At 46.4% G+C, this 25,253-nt stretch overlaps 1 protein-coding gene across 3 annotated transcripts in view; it reads left to right on the top strand.

The window, feature by feature from the left end:
* The window catches only part of CLGN (calmegin), a 510,795-nt gene that overhangs the window by 376,104 nt on the left and 109,438 nt on the right, over positions 1 to 25,253 (top strand). For all 3 annotated transcript variants that reach the window (XM_069630884.1, XM_069630885.1, XM_069630886.1), the window contains one exon: positions 20,754 to 20,842. In XM_069630884.1, coding sequence (XP_069486985.1) covers positions 20,754 to 20,842 — 89 coding nt within the window. The remainder of the gene's footprint in view (positions 1 to 20,753; positions 20,843 to 25,253) is intronic.

A 25,253-nucleotide genomic window follows, 5' to 3' on the forward strand; every position in this document is an offset into this window, starting at 1 on the left:
CTGTGTAGCGCACCTGTGTTGTGTGCGCCTGACTACAGCCGACCCTTTATCGTCCAGACGGATGCCTGCAACACCGGAATTGGAGCTGTCTTGTCCCAGTTAGATGACAAAGGAAGAGAACATCCTATCATATTCATCAGTAGACAACTCAAGGGTAGAGAACTTAGGTGGGCTACTGTTGAAAAGGAGTGTTTTAGCATAGTTTGGAGCCTTAGGCGTTTTAGGCCCTACCTTACGGGGTCTACCTTCAAGGTCCAAACAGATCATAAGCCCCTGAAGTGGCTTATGCAGATGAAGGGTGAGAATCCGAAATTGCTCAGGTGGTCCATTAGCCTGCAAGGGCTAGACTTCACCATAGAGCACAGACCAGGGAAGAGTCACGATAATGTAGATGGCCTTTCCAGAAGGTATGTTGACCGTCTGGATGAGGGTGTCTATCCCGTGGGAGATTAGACACCCTCCACCTCAGTCTGGGGGGGGCGACTGTGATGCTGGAAATGCATCAGAGGGACAGGGCCTCTGAATCCTTGTCCTTTACTGCTTTTTATCGTGTGTTCTGTCGTGTTTTCTGCCCAGGAGTCCATGTGGGACTCCTGGCAGTGCAGCTCTCTCTTTTGGTTTGGTGAACAGACCCATGGGATACCCTTATGGCACCCATGGGTAGGGGTACAACCCTGTGCCCCTAGTGTATGTTTTTGGGCACCTGTGGGTGGCCCACAGAGCAGGGTATGGGCTGGTGGCAGCTCCATGCTGAATTTGACAGGTGCTCTGGGTGTCCTCCATTTTGGGATACCCAGGCCCTGCCATTGGGATCAGTTGATTCCTGATAGGAAACAAGATGGCCCCTGTGGCCTCTTGCTTTCTATTGCCTGTTACCTTGTTTTCCCAAAGTCCTGGGAAGCCCTGACTCTGCCCCTTCCCCCTGACTGGCTGATGGGTGGAAGTTCCATATATGGTGTTGTTGTGAAGGCCCAGCTAGACTGACTGTAGCCTTCCCAGTGACTGTATGTTGTGGGTACCTCCTGTGGGTGGGACCTGGGTGAATGGAGCGTGTGACCAATATACACTCCTTGTTGTGGTTGTCTGGTTTCTGGTATGAGAGACAAAGACTGAGACAGCCCTGCCCGAAACTGGCCTGAATGCAGTGTGTAGTGTTGAATGGCTGGGTACTTGTCCCAATCCACATTCCTTGTTGTGAGTGCCTGAAAGGGAGGAGTGTGGCCTGAATGCACTGTGTGCCTGATTGGCTGACTGACTGCATGAATGCCCTTCTGTATGATTGGCTGCTGAGTGTGTGCCAGCAGTGTGGATGAGAGACAGAATAGTATATCTGGGGACTTCTCACCACTGGTAATCGTTCAGAAGCGTTCAGAAGCGTTCCGGAGTTGAGTCTCCACTCTAAGAGTAACTGGAACTGCTGATCCTCGACGTCCAGCTGGAAGAAGAAGACTTGCTGTTGCATTTGCTTCGACCGATCCGAAGGCTGCTGAAATCGTCGAAGACTGACCCGAGAGAGGACCTGGTAAGGCGCCCTCTTCCCGTGCTCCGAGGGACCATCGAGCACCGCTCCATCTTCGCCGAAGCGCCCTGGAAGTCAGACCCTCGAAAGGCTGCCGACCCGAGACGGGACCGCAGAGGAGATCGAAGTGAAGCACCCGGACATCGCCGCCGTCGAAGTCCATTGCCGTCGACCAGGGTTCGCAGGTTTGTGTAACCGCTGGAGGCCCGTCGAAGTTGTGTTGCCCAGCCGTGGGAACCACTTGACGCCGTGCCACCGACGACCGGAGCCGTCCGCTCCTTGCCTAAGAACATTTGAATCGAAGGACTCCCTCGTCCGCACCGTCGACCGCTTTATCCTGCCGGAGAAAGTCGAGGACGACCAACGCGCCGAGGAGAAACCTACCGGTGGGTTTCCCGCCACCCGAAGACCACAAAGACTCGAACGGCTCGACGCCCTTGCTGGGCCTCCGTCTCCACAATCTTTGCGGTCCAGAAATATTGTCACCGAGGCGCCCCGCACGCCTCTGCCTTGCAGGACGCCGATGCTCCGACGCCGACGAGCACCGCTCGGACGAAGCTGCCGCCTCATCGACGCCGTTCTACCCTGTTTGTTGTCGGACGTTCGATGCCCCGTGTCTCCCGCTTGAAAGGGAAGGCATTCAAGAAGGGCCGTCGATTCCCCGACACCGAACGCCGAGTTCCTCGACAGATGTTCGACGCCCCGTGTCTCCCGCTTGAAAGGGAAGGCATTCAAGAAGGGCCGTCGATTCCCCGCCGCCGAACGCCGAGTTCCTCGACGCTTCTCGACGCCTCTCGACGATCCGTGACTCCCGCTTGAAAGGGGGTCGCTCAAGAAGGATCTGTCGACACCTCTTCGAAGAACTCAACTCCACCAGGTACATTGGGGGGGTAAAAACATTATAGGAGGGAATAAGACTTGCAGAACAATATATGGACTGGGCTTGTGCTATATCTTTATTTTACAGGTTGCCCAGGTGGGGGGATCTCCACACAGTGTCTAGTGGTAGGGGCCAGTATTCTGGCTATTGCTCAACCATCTTATTTTCTCTCCTCTCTCTATTGCTGGTTTCACTCTATTGATCTGTGTGACATTGTTACAGTATTGTTGATGCACTTTAATGAGATCTAATACAAAGGGTGGTACCACTTTAGAATTGTATATATTTGCCATTGTTGATTTTCCTAAGTACAAAGTGAGTTATTATGATAAGTGTACATAACCTTGAATATTGATTATATAAAGACTGTGTTCTAACCAATACAGTGTGTGGACATTCCTTTGTGGGGGCTTGGGGACTACAATGTACTTAAGAACCAGCCTGCATCACCTCCTGAGAAGCTAGGCCTTGATTGCTCGTCCATTGCTACCGTAATAGAGAATCTTGGCTGGGGTCTTCTGTGCCTCTCTTCTACCATATAGAGAGCAGAAGTACAGACACCCCCCACCGGTCCTTTACAGATATAAATGGACTTTCCCCTTTGGTTTACTATTTGAGTGGGAGGGCAAGCAGAAGAGAGTGACCACCTGTGAAGAAGGCCTCCAAATAATGGACGTGCAAATAGATGAAACAGATACGAGACCTGACAGGACGAAATGGGTTCAGCACAAGAGACCAAGAGGATGGGAAGAGGTGCAACAAAAGAAGAAATCAACTGGACGGGGGAAAGCGGTGTAATCCCTCAGGGGTCCTTTAATGAGACGCAGCAAGATATGACGGCTCATCCGCCAGAGGGACAATAAGGAGGAAAAAGAATTAGTTAACCTCGGAACACCATGTATTCAGTGGCCCGGTGGGGAGCCGGGAACGACACAGCGGTGGTCAGAGGATGGCACGAGGTTTAGGACTCCCCGCACAGTTAATCCAGAGTCATGAGAGGGCAGGGAGCGAGGGGCGGAACGCCCAAGCATCCATAGGGGCCCCAGCCCTCCTCAGGATAGAAGTTAAAGTTTGGTTTATAGTTGGGGGGGGATTGGGTGGGGGATTGGGTGGGAGAATCTCCGGAAGAGGGAAGAGGTTGCAACAGGCGGGAAAGAGAGCAGAAGCAGTAGATTAGACGGGATGGGGATGATCAGAATCTATTCACAAAACGTAAGGGGGCTGAACTCACCAGTGGAAAGGAGAAATATGGAGGCTTTGGTGAGAAGGGAAAAGGCGGACATTCTCCTCCTCCAAGAGACACATATAAAGTCTGCGGACAGAAAGAAATTACATCTCAGAGGCTATACGATCTGGGCACGGGCGAACACAGGAGAAAAAAGAGCAGGAGTGCTGATTGCAGCAAAAGTGGGTCTGGTGGCAAACATCTCAGATACTCGAGTGGACAAGGAAGGGAGGTTTGCTTTTGTTAATGTATCAATAGATGGTCATAGGTTCACCCTAGTGGCAATCTACTCCCCGAATACGGGACAAGATGGATTCCTTAGAGACACCCTGGGGAAACTTGAGGAATTTGAAAAAGGGGAGATAATACTGGGTGGAGATCTGAACTTGGCATGGCAACCCAATCTGGACAGGAGTGTGGGGGGAACGCAGGGGTATGAGTCCCCATCCAAACAACTTAAACAAAGGATGGAACAAATGGCATTACGGGATGCCTGGAGAGAACTGAAAGGACAAGACAGCGGATTCGAGTACTACTCACACGTGCATAACACAATGTCGAGGATTGACTATTTCTGGGTGTCAGTGGGATTGGTTGGAAAGATCATGGGGTTTGAAAAGGGATCAATAGCTCTATCAGATCACGCCCCACTATGGTTAGATATTCAGACCTCCGGAAGGGGGAGAGACCTCTGGAGATGGAGAATGCCGCCCAAAATTTTAACGGACCAAGTACTGGGGGAGGAATTAAGGAACAAAATTAAGGAATTCTTTGAGTTAAATGACAACGGAGAAGTCCCACTGGGATCTGAATGGGAGGCCTTTAGGGCAGTAACTAGGGGACATATAATAGGGCTACAGGCCACCAAAGACAAACAACATCAGGAATGGGAAAGAACGCTCAAGAAGAAACTGGCAGAAATTCAAGGGGAGCTCACAATACATCCCACAAGGAGCCTCAAGAAAGCAATGAAACATGTACAGGGACAATTAGAGATGCTCCACAACAAAAAAGCTGAGAAAACACTCCTCTACTTAAAACAACGGTACTACATCAGGGCCAACAAGGCAGACAAATTCCTAGCGAGACAACTCAGGGAAAAGCAGAAAACAATGACGATACTGAACATCAAAGACGCACAAGGAAAGCCACATTCGACCACAAATGAGATAGGGGATGCTTTCAAAGCTTACTATCAAGAGTTGTATGCAACAGAGCACCCTGACGAAGTGCTTCAAGACAGGTTTCTACAATCCATCCCCATACCGACTATAGCAGATGAGGACAAGCAGGCCCTGGAATCTAAGATTACAGAAGAGGAGGTTAATAAGGCAATAAAGAGCCTCCCAACATCAAAGGCACCTGGCCCGGAAGGCTTCACGGCCCAGTTTTACAAAAAATATGCTGATACATTAGTCCCTGTCCTGACAAGGCTTCTTAATACATTTAAAAACAGTGGTAACGTAACTCCTTCCATGAATGAAGCGAAAGTCCTCGTGTTCCACAAAACGGGTAAAGACCCGACTCTCCCGGCCTCATATCACCCGATAGCCCTAATAAATCTAGACGCAAAGATGTACACGAAGGTGCTGGCGGCCAGATTATCGCCTCTCCTCACAACCCTAATAAACACAGATCAATCAGGCTTCATCCCCGATAGGCAAACACATGACAACTTAAGAAGAGTAACCCATCTGATAGAATAAATAGGCATTACCCAAACACCGGCACTATTACTCTCCTTGGACGCTGAAAAGGCATTTGACCGCATTGAGTGGTCTATCCTTTTCAAAACACTGAAGCACATGGGGTTCGGGGATCAGTTTATAAATATGATAAGAGCTAACTACAACTCCCCAGAGGTAAGAATAGCCATAAACGGAGAAGTCACTGACAGGGTGCGGATCCCAAGGGGTACGAAGCGGGGCTGCCCCCTCTCAGCTCTGCAATACACCATATTTTTGGAACCCCTTCTAATCAAGATAAGGGAACTCGAGGAGGTGAGAGGAATAGAGATGGCGGGCAGGCAACATAAAGTCATAGCATACGCGGATGACATGCTGCTTGCCTTAGAGGACCCCGGGAAGTCTTTACTAGGAACCATAGAAACACTAGAGGAATTTGGGGGGATCTCAGGCCTGAAGATCAATAGGAAAAAATCAGAGATTATGCTCCTAGCCGGGAACAAGGAATCAATTGAAGCAGTGGCGGGTCAGCTCAGTCTAAAAATAGCAGAGGGGGGCATCAAATATCTGGGGGTGACACACACACACAGGGTGGACAAGATGTATAAGAGTAATTACACCCCCCTATTGGCTAGAGTCAAGAAGGATCTAGAAAGATGGTGCCCGCTTAAGATCTCTTGGTGGGGAAGAATCCAATCTGTTAAGATGAACATACTCCCCAGGGTACTCTACTATTTCCACGCTCTCCCAGTCTCAGTCCCCGACCCCTTTTTTGAAGCTCTCTCCAAAACCATATCACAATTTGTGTGGAACAAGAAACCCCCGAGGGTTGCCAGAGCTGTTCTTACGGCACCGATAAAGGCCGGTGGAATGTCCCTTCCCCATTTTAAGAAATATTATCAGGCTGCCCAACTATGGGTCCTGAAGGGGGGAGAACCAACCCCAACAGACAATCTGGGTAACGCAAGATAGGGCGGTCGCTAGGACCCCCCTAGAGGACCTACTGTGGAAGAATAAACAACACAGACACCTGAACCTTCGAGTAAGCGAAGTCATGAGAACTACACTGAACGCCTGGGATGCCCAAACCAGAAAGGGAATCATGACCACCCCACTGGCTCCTTTCACGCCTATCTGCAGGAATCCACAGTTCCCACCAGGACAAGAGCCCAGCGGCTTTGAGAAGTGGGAAGTAGCAGGATGTAGGAAAATCGGGGAACTGATCCAAGACAAAGAAATACGAACTTTTGCGGAATGTAAAGATATGTGGAAGTTAACAGAAGCAGACAGATATAAATACGAACAGTTAAAGCACTGGCTGTGTACACCAGAGGTTTTCCAGGCGGCCACAAGGGACCTCACACCATTTGAGACATATTTAATAACCAACCCAGGTGACAAAAAGCTGGTGTCTACGCTGTATAGCTTCATCTGCACACCAGAAGAGGAAATCAAATGGACGTACATGAGAAGATGGGAGGCCACACTAGGGGAGGAAATCACCAGGCAGCAATGGGAGGAACTGTGGGCACGCATCCCCAAACTCACCAGGGCTGTCCAAACCAGAGAAATGTGGTTGAAAATAATTACCCAATGGCACTATACCCCAGAGAGGCTTGGGTCAATGTACCCGGATGCGTCGAACCATTGTTGGAGGGGGTGCCAGGTCATAGGAACCTGGAGGCACATCTGGTGGGAGTGTCAGGGAGTGAAGAGCTTGTGGAAGGAAGTGCAAACGGAAATGACAAAAATATACCCGGAGGCCGGCCAAATGGGGGCGAGGGTGTGGTTGTGCGGATTCAAAGACCCCTATACCAAGAAACTTCACAAAGCTCAATGGAGGAGCTTTATGGGCCTGGTCATTGTGGCATGGGCAACAATAGCCCAAAATTGGAAGAAACGAGACCCACCACTGACTTACACTTGGCTGCAAAAGGTGTGGTCCCAAATGACCATGGAAAAGATCACGAACCATCTCCAGGTCCAGAACAAATCCTTCACGAGGGAATGGGGATCAGTGTTGGAATACCTGAAATCAGACTATATGGAACAATGGTGTCCACACAACATTAAAATATCGGTCATATATAGCACGTGAGAGTTCCCGAATAGGAATACACGGATGACCCGAACTCTTCCGGGGGGGTGGGAAGACAGGTGGGAGGAATGTTGGGGAGAACACGTGTGTTGATGTTTATTGTTTGTTGAAAATAATAAAAATATGTTTAAAAAAAAAAAACACAGTCACTCTCCCTCAGCACAGTGGGCATGATGCAAAGGTTTAGATGGTGGGGGAAACTAGGGGTCAAAGAGATATGAGGGCGTACAAAAAAAGAAGTCTAGCAATACCATTGATACCTGCTTAATTCACACGCTGGCATTTTTTTAGAGAAGTCGTTGTAAAGATTTAGACCACTGAGGAAAATGGCCATGAGGGTATATGGCAGACATTGAAGGTACTCCCACAGAGGTCGAGGGGAAAGTGCCTTAAGGCAGACTCTTGCTCTACAGAGTCTGCTTCTACCCTCCGAGCCAAGTAGTGGGTGATGAATGCAATTGGGTGCTTCTTCTCCTCCTTATTCAGCCGAGCTAGGACACACGCTGCCTTATTTGATGTGCCAGTCTGAACAATGAATGGCTTGATAAAACCAGGCGCTGGGACATTGCAGTATGCATATTTTTTGAGTTCGGATTTTTTTGAGTTCCACTTATGGCTTGATCACAAACATTATTCAGATGCACACTCTCGGATGGCATGAAAGCTAAATATTGTCTCTATAACTAGGTTAAAGGCCACCTGCAGCAACATTTTCACTAACATCACTCCAAACATCTGCAGGTGCTCAGTCTCTGTCAGGCCACTGCTGTGCACTCCCTCTGCCCCACTCTACTTGCATGCATTGCTGCTGCCTCACCATGGCGCTGCACTGACCTTTCCTTTTCAGAGATGCTTATTCGCAGATCTCAGTTGTTTTTTCATTAAGCAGGCCATGACTACCTTCCCACTGCTGACTGTGACGGCTTGAGGTGACGGTGGGATTTTTGGGGATCACATGCCACTCAACTTTGGATTTCTGGGGTGCACATGCATATGTGAAAGGTTGCAGAACCCAAACAGCCTGAAGTTACAGACCCAAATTGAAAACATATTTTGTGGAAGATTGCAGAGCCATACCACACTGATGGGACTAGCACACACTGACAAAGCACACCCAGGTCTCTAAAGTTTGTAAAACCTGATCGCCCTGAGGAGACAAGTCTACTCCGAAAAATAACACATAAAGTTGGGAAAGGCTGCAAGACTGGATCCGCCACAGGCCCTGGAGGTAAATCCACATGGGACCTATCAAATTAACTCTCGCTTGCTAAAACAGGCGTCTTATCCCAAAGGCCCTCAAATTTGCAAACGTTGTCGTTAGCAAATTCCATGATATGCAACACAACAGAGGGTCGTCTTATCTGCCATCTTTGACTAGGCTTCTTTGTGAGGGTGGAGCAAGTACAACCCCTGCATGCATCTGAGAAGGGGCATAGGCCACTTTTTCTTTACCAACAAAACTATTAAGCTGAATATGACTGCTGTGCTTTTTGTGCTTACAGAGAGTGATTACTAGGGGCTGAAGTGCCGTTGGCACTTGTATTTTGTGCTCTGAATAAATGTATGATTACTCCTGTTGATTTTCCACTTTTACATCCTTTCTCCTCTTCTTGTAGTAGTATCAATAATAGCAGAACTATCATTACCTTTCTCCATTTCCCTTTTCCCCCATATTCTGGGAGGGCCACTGTCTATGGGTGCTCTTTCCAGGCATCAGTGCGTAAATGCGTAATTAATAATAATTCAAAGAAATTAACAAAAATCAAGCATCAGGTTGGGAAGGATGATTATACAAGTCATACATTTGTGCTTACTAGGGGAGAAGTGGCTTAGATCCTAGGCCTATTGTTTCATAACTTTCCAAGCAAGACTACAAGTCTTCCAATATAAACCATGTCAACAGGTGTTCATTGTCTTGCCCGATAAACCACATTGGTCCTGCACCTGACATTTGATAAGCTGTCTTCTCAGTGCTTCTTCTCTTTTCCCTCGGTGCACTATATCAGAGAATGAATGAAGGTCTTGGACCATGGATCAGGTGAGCCGTCCATCTTTGACACTCATCAGACCAGGCACCGGTAGCTTTGCACGGTGCACAACATAAGTGCTCACCAATGCCTGTCCACTACCAGTGCATCTAGACCTTAGCGTTGGCCCTAAAAACGAGTTTGTTAGGCCATGACACATAGACTAACATTTAAAGTTAACACTCAGGGCTCGATTTATGGAAAAGTGAGCATTCATCCCGCAAGGGCTGCATGCCGAAAAGGACACTGCGCGAGCCTGAGCGTAGAATAAAAAATGCACGCTCTGCGTATTCATTGAATTGTTTGCGCAAAGTAACCGTGTACGTAAGTCACGCCCGGAACCCTGCTGACAGGCCTCCACGCAAAGCAAAAACAGCCAGAGCAGCCACCTTTGTGTGCTCCCCCAGGCACGAATAGATGCACCCAAATAGTGCGTGGGGTCCCCCATAACGGTTACCGGTACCCTGGCAACATGCATATGATACTTCATAACTCAGGTAAAACTGGGAAGATCTGCGTGCAAACCCCGCTAGACTGCATTTGCGCACCCCTAAATTAGATTGGAACCCTGGCTGTATAAACACACCCCTAAATCCGACACCCGATCTTACCTCTGCACAGTGAATCCTATGCACAAGTGCTTGTATGCCTGCCTTTGGGTGCCGGATAGTATGAGGGCTTTGCGTGGCTGTTTCCCCACCAAGAGGTTGCGCAGTCGGATCCATGAATACGTATTGTTCTGCGCAATAGTGGGCAGGAGATGGAGTCCCTGTGGGCCATTCCCCATAACACTCGCATTTTCCCTTGTTCTTCCTCATTTTCTGAGTTCCGCCCCCTTCCCTGTCCTCTGCGGAAGCCATGCCCATGCTCTGTGTGGTGTCTCCTGCAAGGCACTCGGCCACTTGCAGAGTCATGCCGAGCCTGTGTGATATCCCTGCTGTAAGCGATATTCAATCAACACTACAGCCAAGTCAATGCCTAGTCTGGGATGCTGAGGAAAACCCTTATTAATGTATTTTTATGTCTAGTTCAGTACTCTGGATGACCACCCTTGTATAACACCCCCCTCTTAGAATCCCCCTGACCCCACTGAGCCAAGAAGTAGGTTTGTTTTGCAAATTAAAAGGTTTATTTGAGAATTTAAACAATATATATATATATATATATATATATATATATATATATATATATCACACTTTATAATAAATTAATATCTGATAGTACATTTAGACATATGATGTTGATCAACAATGGGTAATCTGGCACTAGCACACTTCTTTACAATCAATGAGGAGTTAGTATAGGATGGATAAAGTAGCAAAAATACTTTTATGATTTCAAGGGAAAAGCAATGAGGAATAAAATACAGTACAGAAATATTGATATGATTTTAGCAAAAGATAAGATAATCACTTTTTCTCTGGCAATTCACCCCCCTCCCCTATGCAATGTAAGAAATGGAAGGAGATGGAAAGAGGAGCACACAGTTCTCAGGAATGCAATCAAATACAATACGAAATTCAGTTCCCCCCCAGCAAGCTTAGAGGAAACAGGTAGGAGTTTGAAACACAGGCCCAAAATGCTTTGAAATGTGATGGCAATGGATGGGAAAATGTGCCAACTGATTTTAATTCCCTCTAGAGATTCAGGGTGAGTGGGAGATGCGTGTTGTTATTAGTTCAGGCTCACTTTAGCAATGCTCTATGAGTTATTACCAAGTTGCAACGGATTTTAACAAAAGAAAGAATGGAGCTGCTATTTTGAGTGGAGAAATTGAGCCAAAATCGCAAATCGCGGTAAATTTCGCGAGTGCGTAAATCATGATTGCGGAAAACGTATAAGGAGTAGGAAGTCGGTTATAGGCTTGTTGGAAAGCTTAGATTCTAAGCTTTCAGATGAAAGTTGAATTCCGTTCCTAGCCCAAACGGTTCCAGAGATACGGACGATTAAATAAAGGTAGTTTTTCGGATTTAAAGTAAACTCAAAATGACAGGTGACAGCTTGCAGCTGCAGAATTGACAGGTGACAGTTGTGCAGCTTTAAAAATGACAGATGACACGATTTCTAGGATGCAGTTCTACTTAGGTTAAAATAGTTTGGATTAGATTATTTTAACTAAGAGATTGGTTCTACACAGTTCTGCTAGGTACTCACAATATAAATTTGAACTAGGCCTCGTCACGGATCTGGTCTACACGTCCGGCTGTGGTTCTGTCTGCTCGGCGGGTCAATCAAGCACCGGTTCTGCTCACAGCGATCTGGGTCAGCTCTGCTCTGCTGGTCTAGCCTCTCTGGATTCTGGATTTAACACTGCTTTCTGGGTACTGCCACAGGTTCTTGCAAAAATTCTTGGCAAAATTCAAACAGCTCGCCCGGCTGTTGAATAGTTTGGTTGGTTTTGAGGCCTGCTGAAGAGGATTCAGCTGGTGGATTCAGGCCTCTCTGCTACAAATCCTGGAGTTAATTTCTGCTACAGGTTCTGGAGATTTATGGATTTGAAGTCTGGATCTCTGGATGTGAAGTCGTCGGTCAGCATGCTCCACAGCAAATGGAATTGAATCTCCCTAACTGTCCCAGCAGTCTCTTAATATGTGTTTTGGAAAGTGGGTGTGTGCGTTGGTCATAACTAAACCTGCCCCTCTCACTTATCATTGGCCAATTCCTCCTCTCTCCCTTGATTGGGGGAAGGAAATGTGAGTCAGAGTGATGCTGTAGGTTTTATGGTCAGAGGAACCTCCCCTTGTCAGATTGCACACAAATCTATTTCTGACCCAAATACACATTTATCTATGTACCATTTTTCTAATATTATAGGTCCAGTTAACATATTTTCTGTAGGACCAAACCATCCGATCCCTGTCTTTGTACGATGTCGTGTCCACTGATGACAGAATTCTCCCCTTTTCATCCAGATAACGACCTCTAAACCTTTCCAGATTTTACACAAATGTGCACCAGGGATATGGGTTACAGATGATAAAGTGTCAGATTTTTAACATGCATACATTTGGAGTGAGACCCTATTTTCCGCTAGCAACCCCCCAGAATACACCACAGGGTCCTAACGCCTCTTAAAATGTGCACCGAAAAATCACAAAAATAATGATATTACTTATATAATTCTGACAAGTCCGCACTATGAGTTATCTATCTTTTTAAAATTATGCTCTGGTCAAAAAGGGGTGTGGCTTCCCACATCACAGGGTGGAATAACTGGTTTAGCCACTTCCCCCAAGCCAGCTTGTTCACAGAGGCACAGCTGCCCCCCAGTTTCTCCCAAGAGGAAGCTATTTTACGACGCCCCCAATATAACATTTGCCTGAGTCCGGGACAGGCCTTTGTTCAACTCCCTGTAGTCCCCAGCTACTCCACCCCTAATCTAATCAGAGAGGTGACAACTCCTTTTGGCAAGGGGAAGAGTGGCTGAGCAGGTTTCAACTCCTGTCGGGGGTAGTTGTCAGGCAGAATCCAGTTTCATTAAGCCAGGTTTCAGCTAAATGTCACTTTTTGTTCCCAGTTTAAATCACTTACAATTTTTACATATACATTAAATAATTACTTCCTTCAAGTCATTTCAGAATATAGTTTTACATTGTATCCACCTCTTAGCAAGTCTTTCCTTGGTCTGGTTTTGTTTCATTTGTTTAGTTTTACACAAAAGTCTGGTGGTTTTAAAACGCCGGCTTTCTGATAGTGGCGAGTACTGGTAATGCAACCATTTTTGGGATTAAGAAAATGAATTCCCCACAGTTCTGAGTTGCTATTTTTTGGCAATCAGCATTGCCATTACCAATGGTTTCAGGCTACTGTGTGTGTAGCCCAATGGTGGTTTTAGGCAGTGCCCTCCTGTGCTCACAACATAGGCAAAAATGGGTGGCAGCCTATTCTTCATGTTTTCCCTGTGCACTCTCTGCGGAGTTCTGACCATCAGGATGTTTTCCATGCCAGTACTGCACAGTTTTATGGTAGGGCTTGTATGCATGGGTAAAAACATCCCACACTGCAAAGTACCAAAAAGTGCAGCGCAGTTAATTCCATGAATCGACAAATAGAATTTTGCATGCAGCTTGGCTCGCAAAGTCCATACATTCTGCACAGATTATCCCATGAATTAGGCCCTCAATCTATTGCAATTCAGGTTTCCTCATTTCTTGGGTCTATTTGTGAGGTTAAGCTGGAGATGGGAGTTAATGCCCTTCTCCATTTCTCTATGTGCCTCCTTCCCTCTCTGCTCTTAAGTGCCTGCCCAGAGTGGATCTCACTCTTCAAGTGCCTTAGACAATCCTATATGTGCTATATTGCCTCTTTAGAGGGACAGGGACAAATGCAAGTAACAAAGTGCAGTGTTGCTTGCATCAGCAGAGAAACAAACCAAGGAGGCTCTCACGTCTAAACTGTCTTACACAAAGGCTTTATGACATTCGCCCTTTGGCAAATCATAATGTACCATCCCCTATGTTTGTTGCTCCTTCTCTATTCCTCATTCTTACACTATACTTCAAATCTTTATAAGCAATTTTATTTATTTCCAGCACAATTAGAGAAGCAGGGTTCCGGCGTAATGGATGCACCAAATTTAGGGGGGTAAGGGGTGTACTCTCAAGTGATGATAGGAAAAACATGTTGCACGTGGATCAGTGGGAAGCGAGGTGAACTAGCGCAAGGAGTCACAAGTCAAAGACTGTGTACCCCATACCATCGAGCCAGGAGGCGCAGTTGGCTCTCATTGAAGGCCTGAATTCAAGGCCAGCTAATGGTGTCTCTGCCGGTCTCAGCCAGAGAAGCGGAATTGCTGCCACCTCCAAAGCATGTCTAACCCTCACAGGTAAGCCATTCGTACCTCAGCTTTTGCACGTTACGGCTAACAATCTGATCACACACTGTGCGCACCCGTCTCATGCCACTACTCCATTGCCCAAACCCACCCCCTTGCTCCCACCCCTACAACACTTAATGTATGCAGCCCAAATGCACGCACCTATTGTGACAACTTCCACCCATACCCATAGCACCCTTTCCCATAGCCACCATCCCGCCATCAGACCATCCTGCACCCAACCCAGCTCACCGACCGCAGCAGCCTAAGGCCATTACCGCCGGTCTCCCTCTATATTCTACACAGCCACACATTCCACACCCTACCAGATTACCACTGACCCAGTCACTCCCTTTCTCTCTGCACTGCGAGACCTACACTACTCTTGTTGTGCTTTGTTACTGTCCGCTAATAACAGTACTTCTAACCGGGCCAGCAAACCACTGCCACCAGTCACTCCCTTCGTCCCCACACTACTATTCCTTCTCAACACAGGACCGAAGTCACCCCTTCACCCACCAGGAAATAGTAACATCCATGCCAAGCCCACTCCCTGCCCCATGAAGGCTTCTGCAACAGTCAAGATCCGTTGCAATTCCCCTTAGCGTGCCACCCCACCTAACCCCCAGAGTCGGGCATCCTCCACCACCATACCACCCACGCAGTCTACCCCCACAAGTCTCTCCCTCCATTCATGCTCTCTCACCTCCACGCAGCCCATGGCCCTACCTCCTGCTATCCCACCTCCATGCCCTCACCACTTTAGCCACCAATGAGCCAACTTCCTTCATGGAATGTGCCACACGTGCCACTACATGCCCCTAACACCAGCCCATGAGTACACCCCACATGACAACTCACCCACAAACCCAGAGTGAGAGGATGGCTCACCTAGCTTCCTGCTCCTCCCATCCTCCCGACCTCAACAGTCCTCCCAACACACGAAAGGCATAACCACTTTCTCAACCTACGCACCAGCCCTGGATACATCCCGCCCAATATATCTCAGACCTCCCCTCCAACCCTTTCACCCACCCATCTGCATTATGCCCTCCTCAACACTAGACCCCTACCAACTCATGCGCACAAAATCTTTGACCTCATTTCAGACCATAACCTGGACATCCTAGCACTCACCGAAAACATGGCTCACCCCATCTTCCGGCCCCATCCTGTCGATAGCTATCCCCAAGGGCTACGCTATGCTGCGAAGCGACACACCACTCAAAAAAGGAGGAGGAGTTGCTCTTATTTTAAAGGACTGTCTCCCACTGCATGCCATTCATTCCATCTGCCCCTCCAACTGCGAACTCCTCTCTGCCAGTCACCTGCTCACACACCGCCTCAACCACCATCCACCTCCTCTACTGGCCTCCGGGCCCAATCTTGTCCTTCGAAGATGACTTCACCCAGCTCATCTCCTCTAAACTCAAGCCCTCCTCTGAACTCCTACTCCTAGGGGATTTCAATCTGGGATTCAATGATCCATCTGACCACGATGCAACCACCCTTGCCCACTCACTACAAGCTTTAGGCTGCATCCAACACATCTTTCAGCCCACCCATACCCATGGCAGCATCCTGGACTGGGTTGTGGACCATAACAGCAATATCAATGCCCCATCCCTTGCCCCCTGGCCCCTGCCCATGGTCCGACCACCAAACTATCACCTTCCCCATCTCCACCCCTGCACCACCGCCCAAACAGTTAGCCACCCCTGTCACCATTCTGTCCCGCTGCTCTTGAAACCTCACTTGTGACCCCCACCCCCCTCCTCAACCACCCTGTCCCCCATACGTTGGCTACCTCTACCCTAGTGGAGCACTACAACGCTCTGTTAGGCACAGCAATCAACCACGTAGCTCCCCTCATCGCTACGAAAGCCAAAAACAGGACACACCTTAACTCCTGGTTCTCCCCTGACCTCAGCTCCACTAGAGCCTCTAAAGGAGCAGCAGATGCTTGGTGGCACAAAGGACCAACCACATCCAACAAAACCCACCTCTCCACCACATCACTTCAATGTAAACAAGCCATTATAGCCTCCAAAGCAGCATCCCACAATGAGAGAATTTCCAAAGCCTCCTCCAGCTCCCGCAAGCTCTTCTCCATCCTCAAAGAACTAGAGACGCCCAACTCCCCACCCACCTCATCCTCAAGGATGACACCTGGTGCAAATTTTTCCAAAACACACTCATGACCAAAATCGCCAAACTTGACGATAAAATAAGACTCAAACAGCAAGCCATCCTTCCGCAGGCCCCTCAACCCCGCTCAGCCTCCACACACCCAAAGCTGCTCCCAGCATGCCGCCCTTTCATTTTCAACCACTGGATACAACCCCCCTTGCCAACATCATCAAAGTCCTCAAGCCTTCCCGCTGCAAGGGTGACACCTGTAAAGCCTCCTTAGTCAAGGAGTGTGCAGAACCCCTACTCCTGCCTATTTTCACCATCATCAACACCTCCTTTGCCTCCTGTACTGTCCTAAGCTCACTCAAAGAATCCTGGATCTCTCCACTCCTAAAAAACCATTCCTTGACCCAGCTACCCCTACCAACTACCGTCCAATTACCACAGTCCCGTTCTTGCTCAAAATTATGTACAGAGTTGCCTATTTACAAATCCAATCTTTCCTAGAAACACACCATGTCCTAGGCTCCAGACAATCCGGCTTCCGCCCCAAACATGGCACCGAAACGGCCCTCTTAGACCTTAAAAACCAACTTGATGTAGTCATTGCCTAGGGCTCCCTCTCACTTTTCTTACTACTTGACCTCTCTGTGGCCTTTGACCTCGTCGATCATGACATCCTATGCAATGCTCTGTCTACCTCTGCACACTTCTCACCAGATGCTTCCAAATGGATCGCATCCTTTCTAGCCAACAGATCAACCTGTGTCTTTGCAGGTGAGGCCACCGCCCTCCCCACTGCCACTTCCTGTGGTGTCCACCAAGGCTCTTGTGTATCACCCACCCTGTACAACGTATGTACCAAACCTCGCTTTCACCACCTAGATGCCTGTGGTATCTCATATACCAACTAGGCGGACGATACACAAATCCTCATACCCCTCTCTGAAGACTACCCCACACACACACTTCGCATCAATGCCATCTAAGAAACCATCCAGGCCTGGATAGCAGCTCACAACCTTTACCTCAACGATGATAAAACAAAGCTCCTCATCATTGGCCCAGCATCAAGCATGGCCAAATTACACCATGATTACAATACCTTCACTATTGACTGCCACAAGATCTCAGTAGCAACGTCCATCAAAACCCTTGGGATCTTCCTCGACTCCTCTCTAACTATAACCCGCCAGGTGAACCACGTTGCCGCCTCCTCAGGATACACAATCAAATTAATTAACTCTAGCAAGCCATTCCTTTCAAAACAGAATTGTCTAGAAATTGCCCAAGCCCTCATAGGATCCAAATTGGACTATTGCAACGTCTTGTTATGTTGAACTTCAGAAATAAATCTTCACAAACTCCAAACCACCCAAACCAATGCTCTATGGTCAGCACTAGACATTGAAAAGCATGCCCACATCTCGGAAGCCAGAAAATCAACTCATTGGCTCTCAGTCAAGGACAGAATCCAATTCAAGACACTCTCTATCACCTTCAAATGCATTGCCAATAAGGCTCCCCAATACCTCACAGACACCATCAAATAACACTTGTCTTCCAAACCCACCAGGTCCGCCTACAAACAACGCCTGCTCACTCCTCACTACAACAAGAAAAGAGCAGGGGGAACCAGCTTCCTTGCCCATGCCCCAGCACTCTGGAGCGAACTACCTCCTTACCTAAGAAACGAACCTTCGTACCATGTCTTCAGGAAACACCTCAAAACGTTGCTATTCAACTAATATATGACTTTCATGTAGCTTGTTTCCACTTTACCTGGTAACCTCCCCTCCCCACAATCCTTTGTAACTAGCGCCTAGATGCCTGTGGGATTTGCACGCTCCTACAAATGTACAAAATAAAAATAAATAAATACATATGCATCACTGTGGGGATTCTATCTGCAACTGGCCTTGCCAACACATTTACAGTAAGCTTCCTTCACTTTTTTCTTTTACTTTCCATTCTTCCTATCCCTTCTTTCTGGTAGAGTCTAATGAGTAGGATGTGGCCTAGTAGGGCCACAATTTCGCTTCTGGTGGTCTTCAGTCTGGTCATTGCTTTCCTGACTGCAATTGGCACCCAATTCCTTAGAGAGGGTCTGCCAGAACGAATACCCTACAGTCACTCTCTTGGGTGGCTCTCCAGGCAGGGTGATCTATGCCTCCTATCTGTGGCAGTGAGGGGTCCGATGGCACTCCATAAAGAGGAGGCCCCCTGCCAGTGGTTGTGCATCGTCACTGTCCTAGGAACCTCAGGCTCTGTCTGGGATTCCTCTCTACAACCTGCTCACTCCATCCTCTGACCTCATGCAAACTATCTGATTCTCTCTTAAATACCACCACTCATTACTACCATAGGTCCCCCTCTGGCTGTGCCACCACACCCAGAGTGGGACTCAGATCTACACTGCCACCTTCTTCTCTAAAGGGGCCACTGCATGCTGTTACCAGGTTAGTAATGTCCTCATCCTACTCGGGGCAGAAAGCCCTTACAGGAAAACAGTTAGCTCCTGACATGCAGTACTGACGATTCTTAAGTCACAGACTCCTGCAGTAGATTCCATGTTCTAAACATATACAGATGTTTCGTAACACACCCAGCGGCCTCCCAATGGGCGTCTACAACATTATAAACCAGTAGTTCTGATTCTATTAGGAAACAGGTATCCATGGCGATTACTGAATCTCAAGTGGGCACGAGATGAGCTATGAAGCAGAACCAAATACATTTGGTTTCAACTCTTTTAAACATGTATGAATGTAAACCTCTTTGTATCCAATTTTTTAAAGTTTTAGACTGATGAACTTTTAAATCTATGTTGAGACTAAATCTATTGTCATTATGAGGGCAACGCATCTATTCTATTTTGTAGTGGAGTAGCCCAAAACATGATTCTCTGCTTCATTGGGAGTTGCACGGCCGTGTTTGCTTTTCTATAGACTGTATGGCCTTTGGACAAATGCATACTCTATAGTCACTTGTAGGCTATTGTTTGGATCCAAGGTAGGGCAAGGGGAGATTTACGGAATAACTGTTCACTTGAAACCCTCTACGCTAAAGACATTACTCTGGATAGGAAGTATATCCATGTTGTTGTATCACTCTGCTGACCCACCAGATGTGTCTTATAACTAATTGCTGAAATGCTAAATTAACAAGTGTCAGGTTTGAGAAATAGCATTGATTTATTGGGTAATGGGGTGCTCTGTGCCACTTTTAGATAGTAGGAATATTGATTTGTGCCCATATTTAGCCTAGTGACTATGTAGTACAATGCCCATATTTTGACTATCAATTTAAGTGCATTTTAATGTTGTGTCTTATATCATGCTAACATTGCAACAGGCAGTTATGTTTATGCACTGAAGTATATTGGAGGAGAAAAACGAATAAGCACAAAAGAGTTGGTATTCTCTGTCTGAAGGCAATCAAGTGGCCAATGCATTGAGTGCATTTGGGAAGAGAATTTCACACACCTTTACAACTTTGTGCAATCAGAACTCAGAACCCACTAACTAGAGAATCACATGAGATATCAGAACCAAATACCTAGAGAATCACATGAGATATCAGAACCAAATACCAAGAGAATCACACGAGATATCAGAACCCAATACCTAGAGAATCACATGAGATATCAGAACCCAATAACTAGAGAATCACATGAGATATTAGAACCCAATACCTAGTAAATCACATGAGATATCAGAACCCAACACCTAGAGAATCACCTGAGATATCAGAACCCAATACCTAGAGAATCACATGAGATATCAGAACCAAATGCCAAGAGAATCACACGAGATATCAGAACCCAATACCTAGAGAATCACATGAGATATCAGAACCCAATAACTAGAGAATCACATGAGATATTAGAACCCAATACCTAGTAAATCACATGAGATATCAGAACCCAACACCTAGAGAATCACCTGAGATATCAGAACCCAATACCTAGAGAATTACATGAGAAATCAGAACCCAATACCTAGAGAATCACATGATATGTCATAACCCAATGCCTAGATAATCACATGAGCTATTTCGTGTTGAAATTTACTTTGGAATCTATTTGCCTTCAATCCCATTTATTTTCATAGTCTTTGGTTTATTAACATTCATATTAGTTTAGCAAGGTCCCTGCCAATATGTGTTCTGCACCTACCTGTTGCTCTATCATGCCAAGGACAATTCATTGTATATTACCAGTTTGAAAGCCAATACATGTGGATAATTTACTCAGATCATATCTCTTGCACTCTCTTTTTTCTGCCATGAGAGAATGCCATATTTTAGCCACCAGGACCTTGAATGAAGACCAGCACACTAACCTTACATCTTTAACTACTATCTTATAGAGTGTGGGGGTAAGCGGAAGAGCAAACAGAAAAAGAAAAAAGAACAACAGGATGGAAACAAATCAAATAAATCTGCTCTGGATGATGAGGTAAGTCTTTCAGGCGTGTCCTAGATTTTGTGTCACCTATATGTGTAAGAACCCTGTATTTGAGGGATCTAGCAAGTTGGACTATTGCCTTTTCAAGTGGACACAATGCAAATGTTGTTGGGAAAGTGATATTGAGGCTCGGGCACTCATAAGAGGGTAGAGACTCGTATAGGTTGGCGAGCGGCACTGTACCATCCACACGCACATAAAAGCAAAACCATGTGTTACCATCAGATGACCTTGACTATGCCACTTACCTGTCTCTTCCAGGTGCCAATTTTCCGGATCTTAAAGATAGCCCAGGGGTGCGCCGAAGGATAGATGTAGGGGAGGTAGGATGTTGATGGGTGCCCACACCTACGGGCAATCACTATTTACCCTTAAATGCAAAGAGAGGCTGATTGGCACAGTAAGAACAAAACATTGAACATGAGCAGTAACAGTGACACCAAGAAAGAAATACGCTGCACAGATCACGTGGTGCTGCGCTTTCTTTTAGTATTGTTTTGCCAGCATCAAATGACTAGGCCTTATAGTGAGTACACCAGCTTTTCCCGTAATTGCTGTCGTAGACTTCAAAGTTCTTAGAGTGCACGTCCCAGAATGCATAGAAAATGCTGCTGTTGCGAAGCTAGCTAGAAAATAACCTAACATGCACCATATGCGTAACAAACAACATAAAAAAGTGATGGCTTATTCGAATGTTTGTAGCATATCTGGAGCTGCTGTGACACCTAAACGATCCTTGTGGTGTATTTGGCGTTGCTTTGAGCCTGTGCAGGGCTGTTTTGGGGTAGTCTTGGTAGCTGTGGATCAGGGCCAGTCAGACAATCCTTTCATTGAGAAGACTCTTGGAGTTGGATTTGCTGGTGATGGGCAACCATGCCCTACCCAGGGGGTGGTCTGCCACTGTCTCTTTCTGTGGTGGGGTGTGGAAATCAGCAAATTTCCTCCCAGTGGAGGCAGAAAAGGTAGCAAGTAGTCTAGGGAGGGTTCTGCAGAAGAGGGCCTAACCAAAACCGATTCAACAGAGAAGGGCTCCTGCCTCAGTAAGCCGCTGGATCTGAGGCTTCTTCCGTACCGCCGGGAGAGGGCACAGCAAAGGGCAGAGACATCAGGGATCCAGGAGTGACTCAGCTGGTGGAGAACGAGTCCCTCAGTAGGGGGGTCTCCTGCTGGATGCCACTCCTCTGCTCACAGCTACTGTCAGGGATTACTGGGCAACTTGGGGTGAACTGTGGGGTGGTGTAACTTCAACCTCCGTGAATTACTAAACCAACCCAGCTTATAGAAAGCCTGAAAAGGTCTTTCTTAATAAACAACAACAAACAAACAAATGAGGCAGTCTGGGAATAGTTCCTACCTTGTCTTAATGAAGACAGGTGCACGATGGGGGCTGCGCTGATCCTGATGAAATAAAGGATCCTCCTGGAACCCCCTACGCGGTCAGCACTACAAAGGCTACCCCCCGAAGGGAATTCCAGGGAAACCCTCGAGGGGGAAAAAACCCTGAGCTGAGCTGCTAGGGAGCGTGGATAAACGTTCTCCTTCCCTCCGGAATGTTCAGAATAATTCCTGCTTTCCGGTTACCAATGTTGAAAGCTTGTACTAATTTGCCCAGCTGTAGATGAATTTAAGAACAATATTAGCTAAAGAATGGAACAGAAAAAGGAAAATAAAGATTACAGAAAAGTTCCCCTGCTCTTACCAAAGTACTAAACCGAATGGTAATTTAATGATGAAGGTAGAGCAAAGAGTCTGTGTTCCAGGAGCCTTCAAATACTATGAGAAAATGAAAGAAGAAGTGTAGATAGTAACAGAGTTTGCCCCAGGAGATATCAGATAGAAATAAGTAAGGGAAGAAAGGATTTCTCCACCTGCAAGAGATGAAGGCTGCGCGACCTCGTCCGTAGAATGGGGAGTGCACACAAGATGACAAAAAGGATTCTGGGAGTCATAGTTCTCGAGAAAGAGAGAGTGGCTCTCAAAACCAATGCGGCTTCCTAAATAAAAATGAAAATGAACCAACAATATAAACCTATCAAACCCTCCGCCAACTGTCAACACAAGAACAATCTACTAATGTCAAGTTATGCCTACCCGAACACTGTGTAACTGGGATTATGAAGGAAGGCAATGAGTTTAAACAGAAGGAGGATCGAAAGAGGTCACTGTTCCAAAGCTGAGTTCCTAGCGAAATATGGGAGAAAAGGTAAACAGTGATGCAAGTTTGCAAGGATCCAAAGGGAAAATAGAAGCACGAAGAAAGATACCAAAAAGATCCTGTAGCGTACTCACGGAGCGTCTGACAACCTCTAATCGAGTAGTGACGCGACATGAAATCCGCTCTCCATTCTTTTATCGGATCTTCTTCCTTGGGCGTGGCTACGTCCCCCTGACGTCCTACTGCTTCCTGTGGCAACGTTGACCGTAATCACAACTAGACCGTCAACACTTCTTGCAGCTGATGCCGTCTCAGAAAAGCTAAAGACACGATCATCACACACATCTCGGAATGTAATGGAAGAAACCATTACAGGTGGTACGTTTTAGAATATGTTTTGAAAAGTACTCTTTGTTTCCCCCTTTTTTGTTATTGCAAGACTTTCCTGTACAAATTTCCTCAAGGAAATCTTGCCATATTTCATTTCGAAAACGAAAATGCCATAAAATTAAACTCCTCCCACGCCCCCATGCAACAGTAAATGTGCAAAATTCTCCCTTTTTCGTCTCTCCACATCCTCTGTAAAGCCGAACTCCCCCGATATCATTTTAGAATGTATTCTTGTGATGCCCATCAAATTCCCTGTCTCTGAGAATGTTGTGGCTTCTTGCAAACTTGAAAACAGTATTTTCCTTGCAAAAATGCAAGGAAAAAATATTATTCCATAGCCCTCCCCAAATGCTCAAACTTACCAATTGGTCCAGTTTCACAGTCCACCTTAATCACCCTGAAGGCAAACCTGCCCTTAGTCCACTCCCAATATAATTTTAACAATGTTTCTTTTTACATTTTCACAGGAGATCAATAAAAAATGGCCGCTTGTTTGTATTTGTATTTTTATTAAATGTATAGCGCGCCTTTTCGCCAAAGACGCTGTACAATAAAAGAATCAAAGAAACAGTACAATCATCAATGAAACATATGAATACAAATTTACATCAACAGAGAAAGGAAAATCATTCTGTTTTTACTTTTAACAAACTAGAGCAGCAAGAAGATAAAGTTTAAGATTAGTTTGGAAAATAAAAAGAGATGAAGACGAACAAAGTGAAAGGGGAAGGGCAATCCAATGCTTTGGAGCTAAGAGAGAAAAAGAACAAAAACGAGACGAGTCACAAGGTGGCTTATGAACAGTCAAAGGAAATAGGTTCTGAGATTGCAAGGAGCGCGACGGAACATAGAGCGAAAGAAAAGAGAAGCGATAGAGGGGGGCCAGGCCGTGAGTACACTTAAAAACAAATGATACAAAAGATGAGATTCAAGGGGAAGTAATGAGATTGAGAGTAAAGAAGAAGTAATAGAGGAACGGGGAGGTAGAGAAAAAAGAAGACGAACAGAAGAATTAGAAATAGAACGTAGAGGGAAGAGATGACAAGCAGGAAGGCCAAGCAATAGCAATGAGCAGTAATCAATACGAGAGAAAATCAGAGAAAAAAAAGAAGTCTAGTGGCGTGAAAAGAAAGATAGGCGCGAGCATGACGAATGTTAAACAGAGCATTGCGACAAGAACAAGCAATATGGAGGGAAAAAGAAGGAGAAGAATCAAAGCTAAAGCTCAGATTGCCCGCATCATTTCGGGCAAGTCTAACTTGCTGCAATGCTCAATGGGAGATGTAGAAAAGATTTTGTTGCTGGAACACTGTTTTCTCTGTTAAATTTAAAAAGAAACTAGTAGAGGGATTGGCACCAGACCAGCAAAAGGCACATGTGCATCACTTTGTGCCCAACTTTTTTAGAAAAATCTGTCTAGCGTTTTTGGCTGTTCACCTGGTAAATTAACGCACATTTTTGCCCATGGGAAAACTAACGTGCGCATTGTAAAAGAGCCCTTTATTCAACACTTTAGTGCTTTTTGAGTGTTTGCTGAAAGTGTACCAAACTTTTCAATTTTAGGGGGGCATTGGCGCACATTTCAAACAGATGCGTAACAAAGCGATTAGCAATAGCATGTTCAGAAAGTGGGTGGATCTTAGTTTTGTATAGAGAGTGCTTATTAACAAGTGACGTTCAGTGCAGTAACATTATTAGACACTTTCACTCATGAAACCTTTGGATGTCAATGATGGCACTTGTAATGTCATCATTGATGGTGTGTGTGATGGTATGTGCACTGCATCGTGGATGCACAACTTATGGGTTTGTAGATAATCTGAACGGGCACATTTCTATGGTTTTCAAATTTTCAGC

Source organism: Ambystoma mexicanum, chromosome 6q (assembly GCF_040938575.1).
Source record: "Ambystoma mexicanum isolate Mex_15411 chromosome 6q, UKY_AmexF1_1, whole genome shotgun sequence".
NCBI lineage: Eukaryota > Metazoa > Chordata > Amphibia > Caudata > Ambystomatidae > Ambystoma > Ambystoma mexicanum.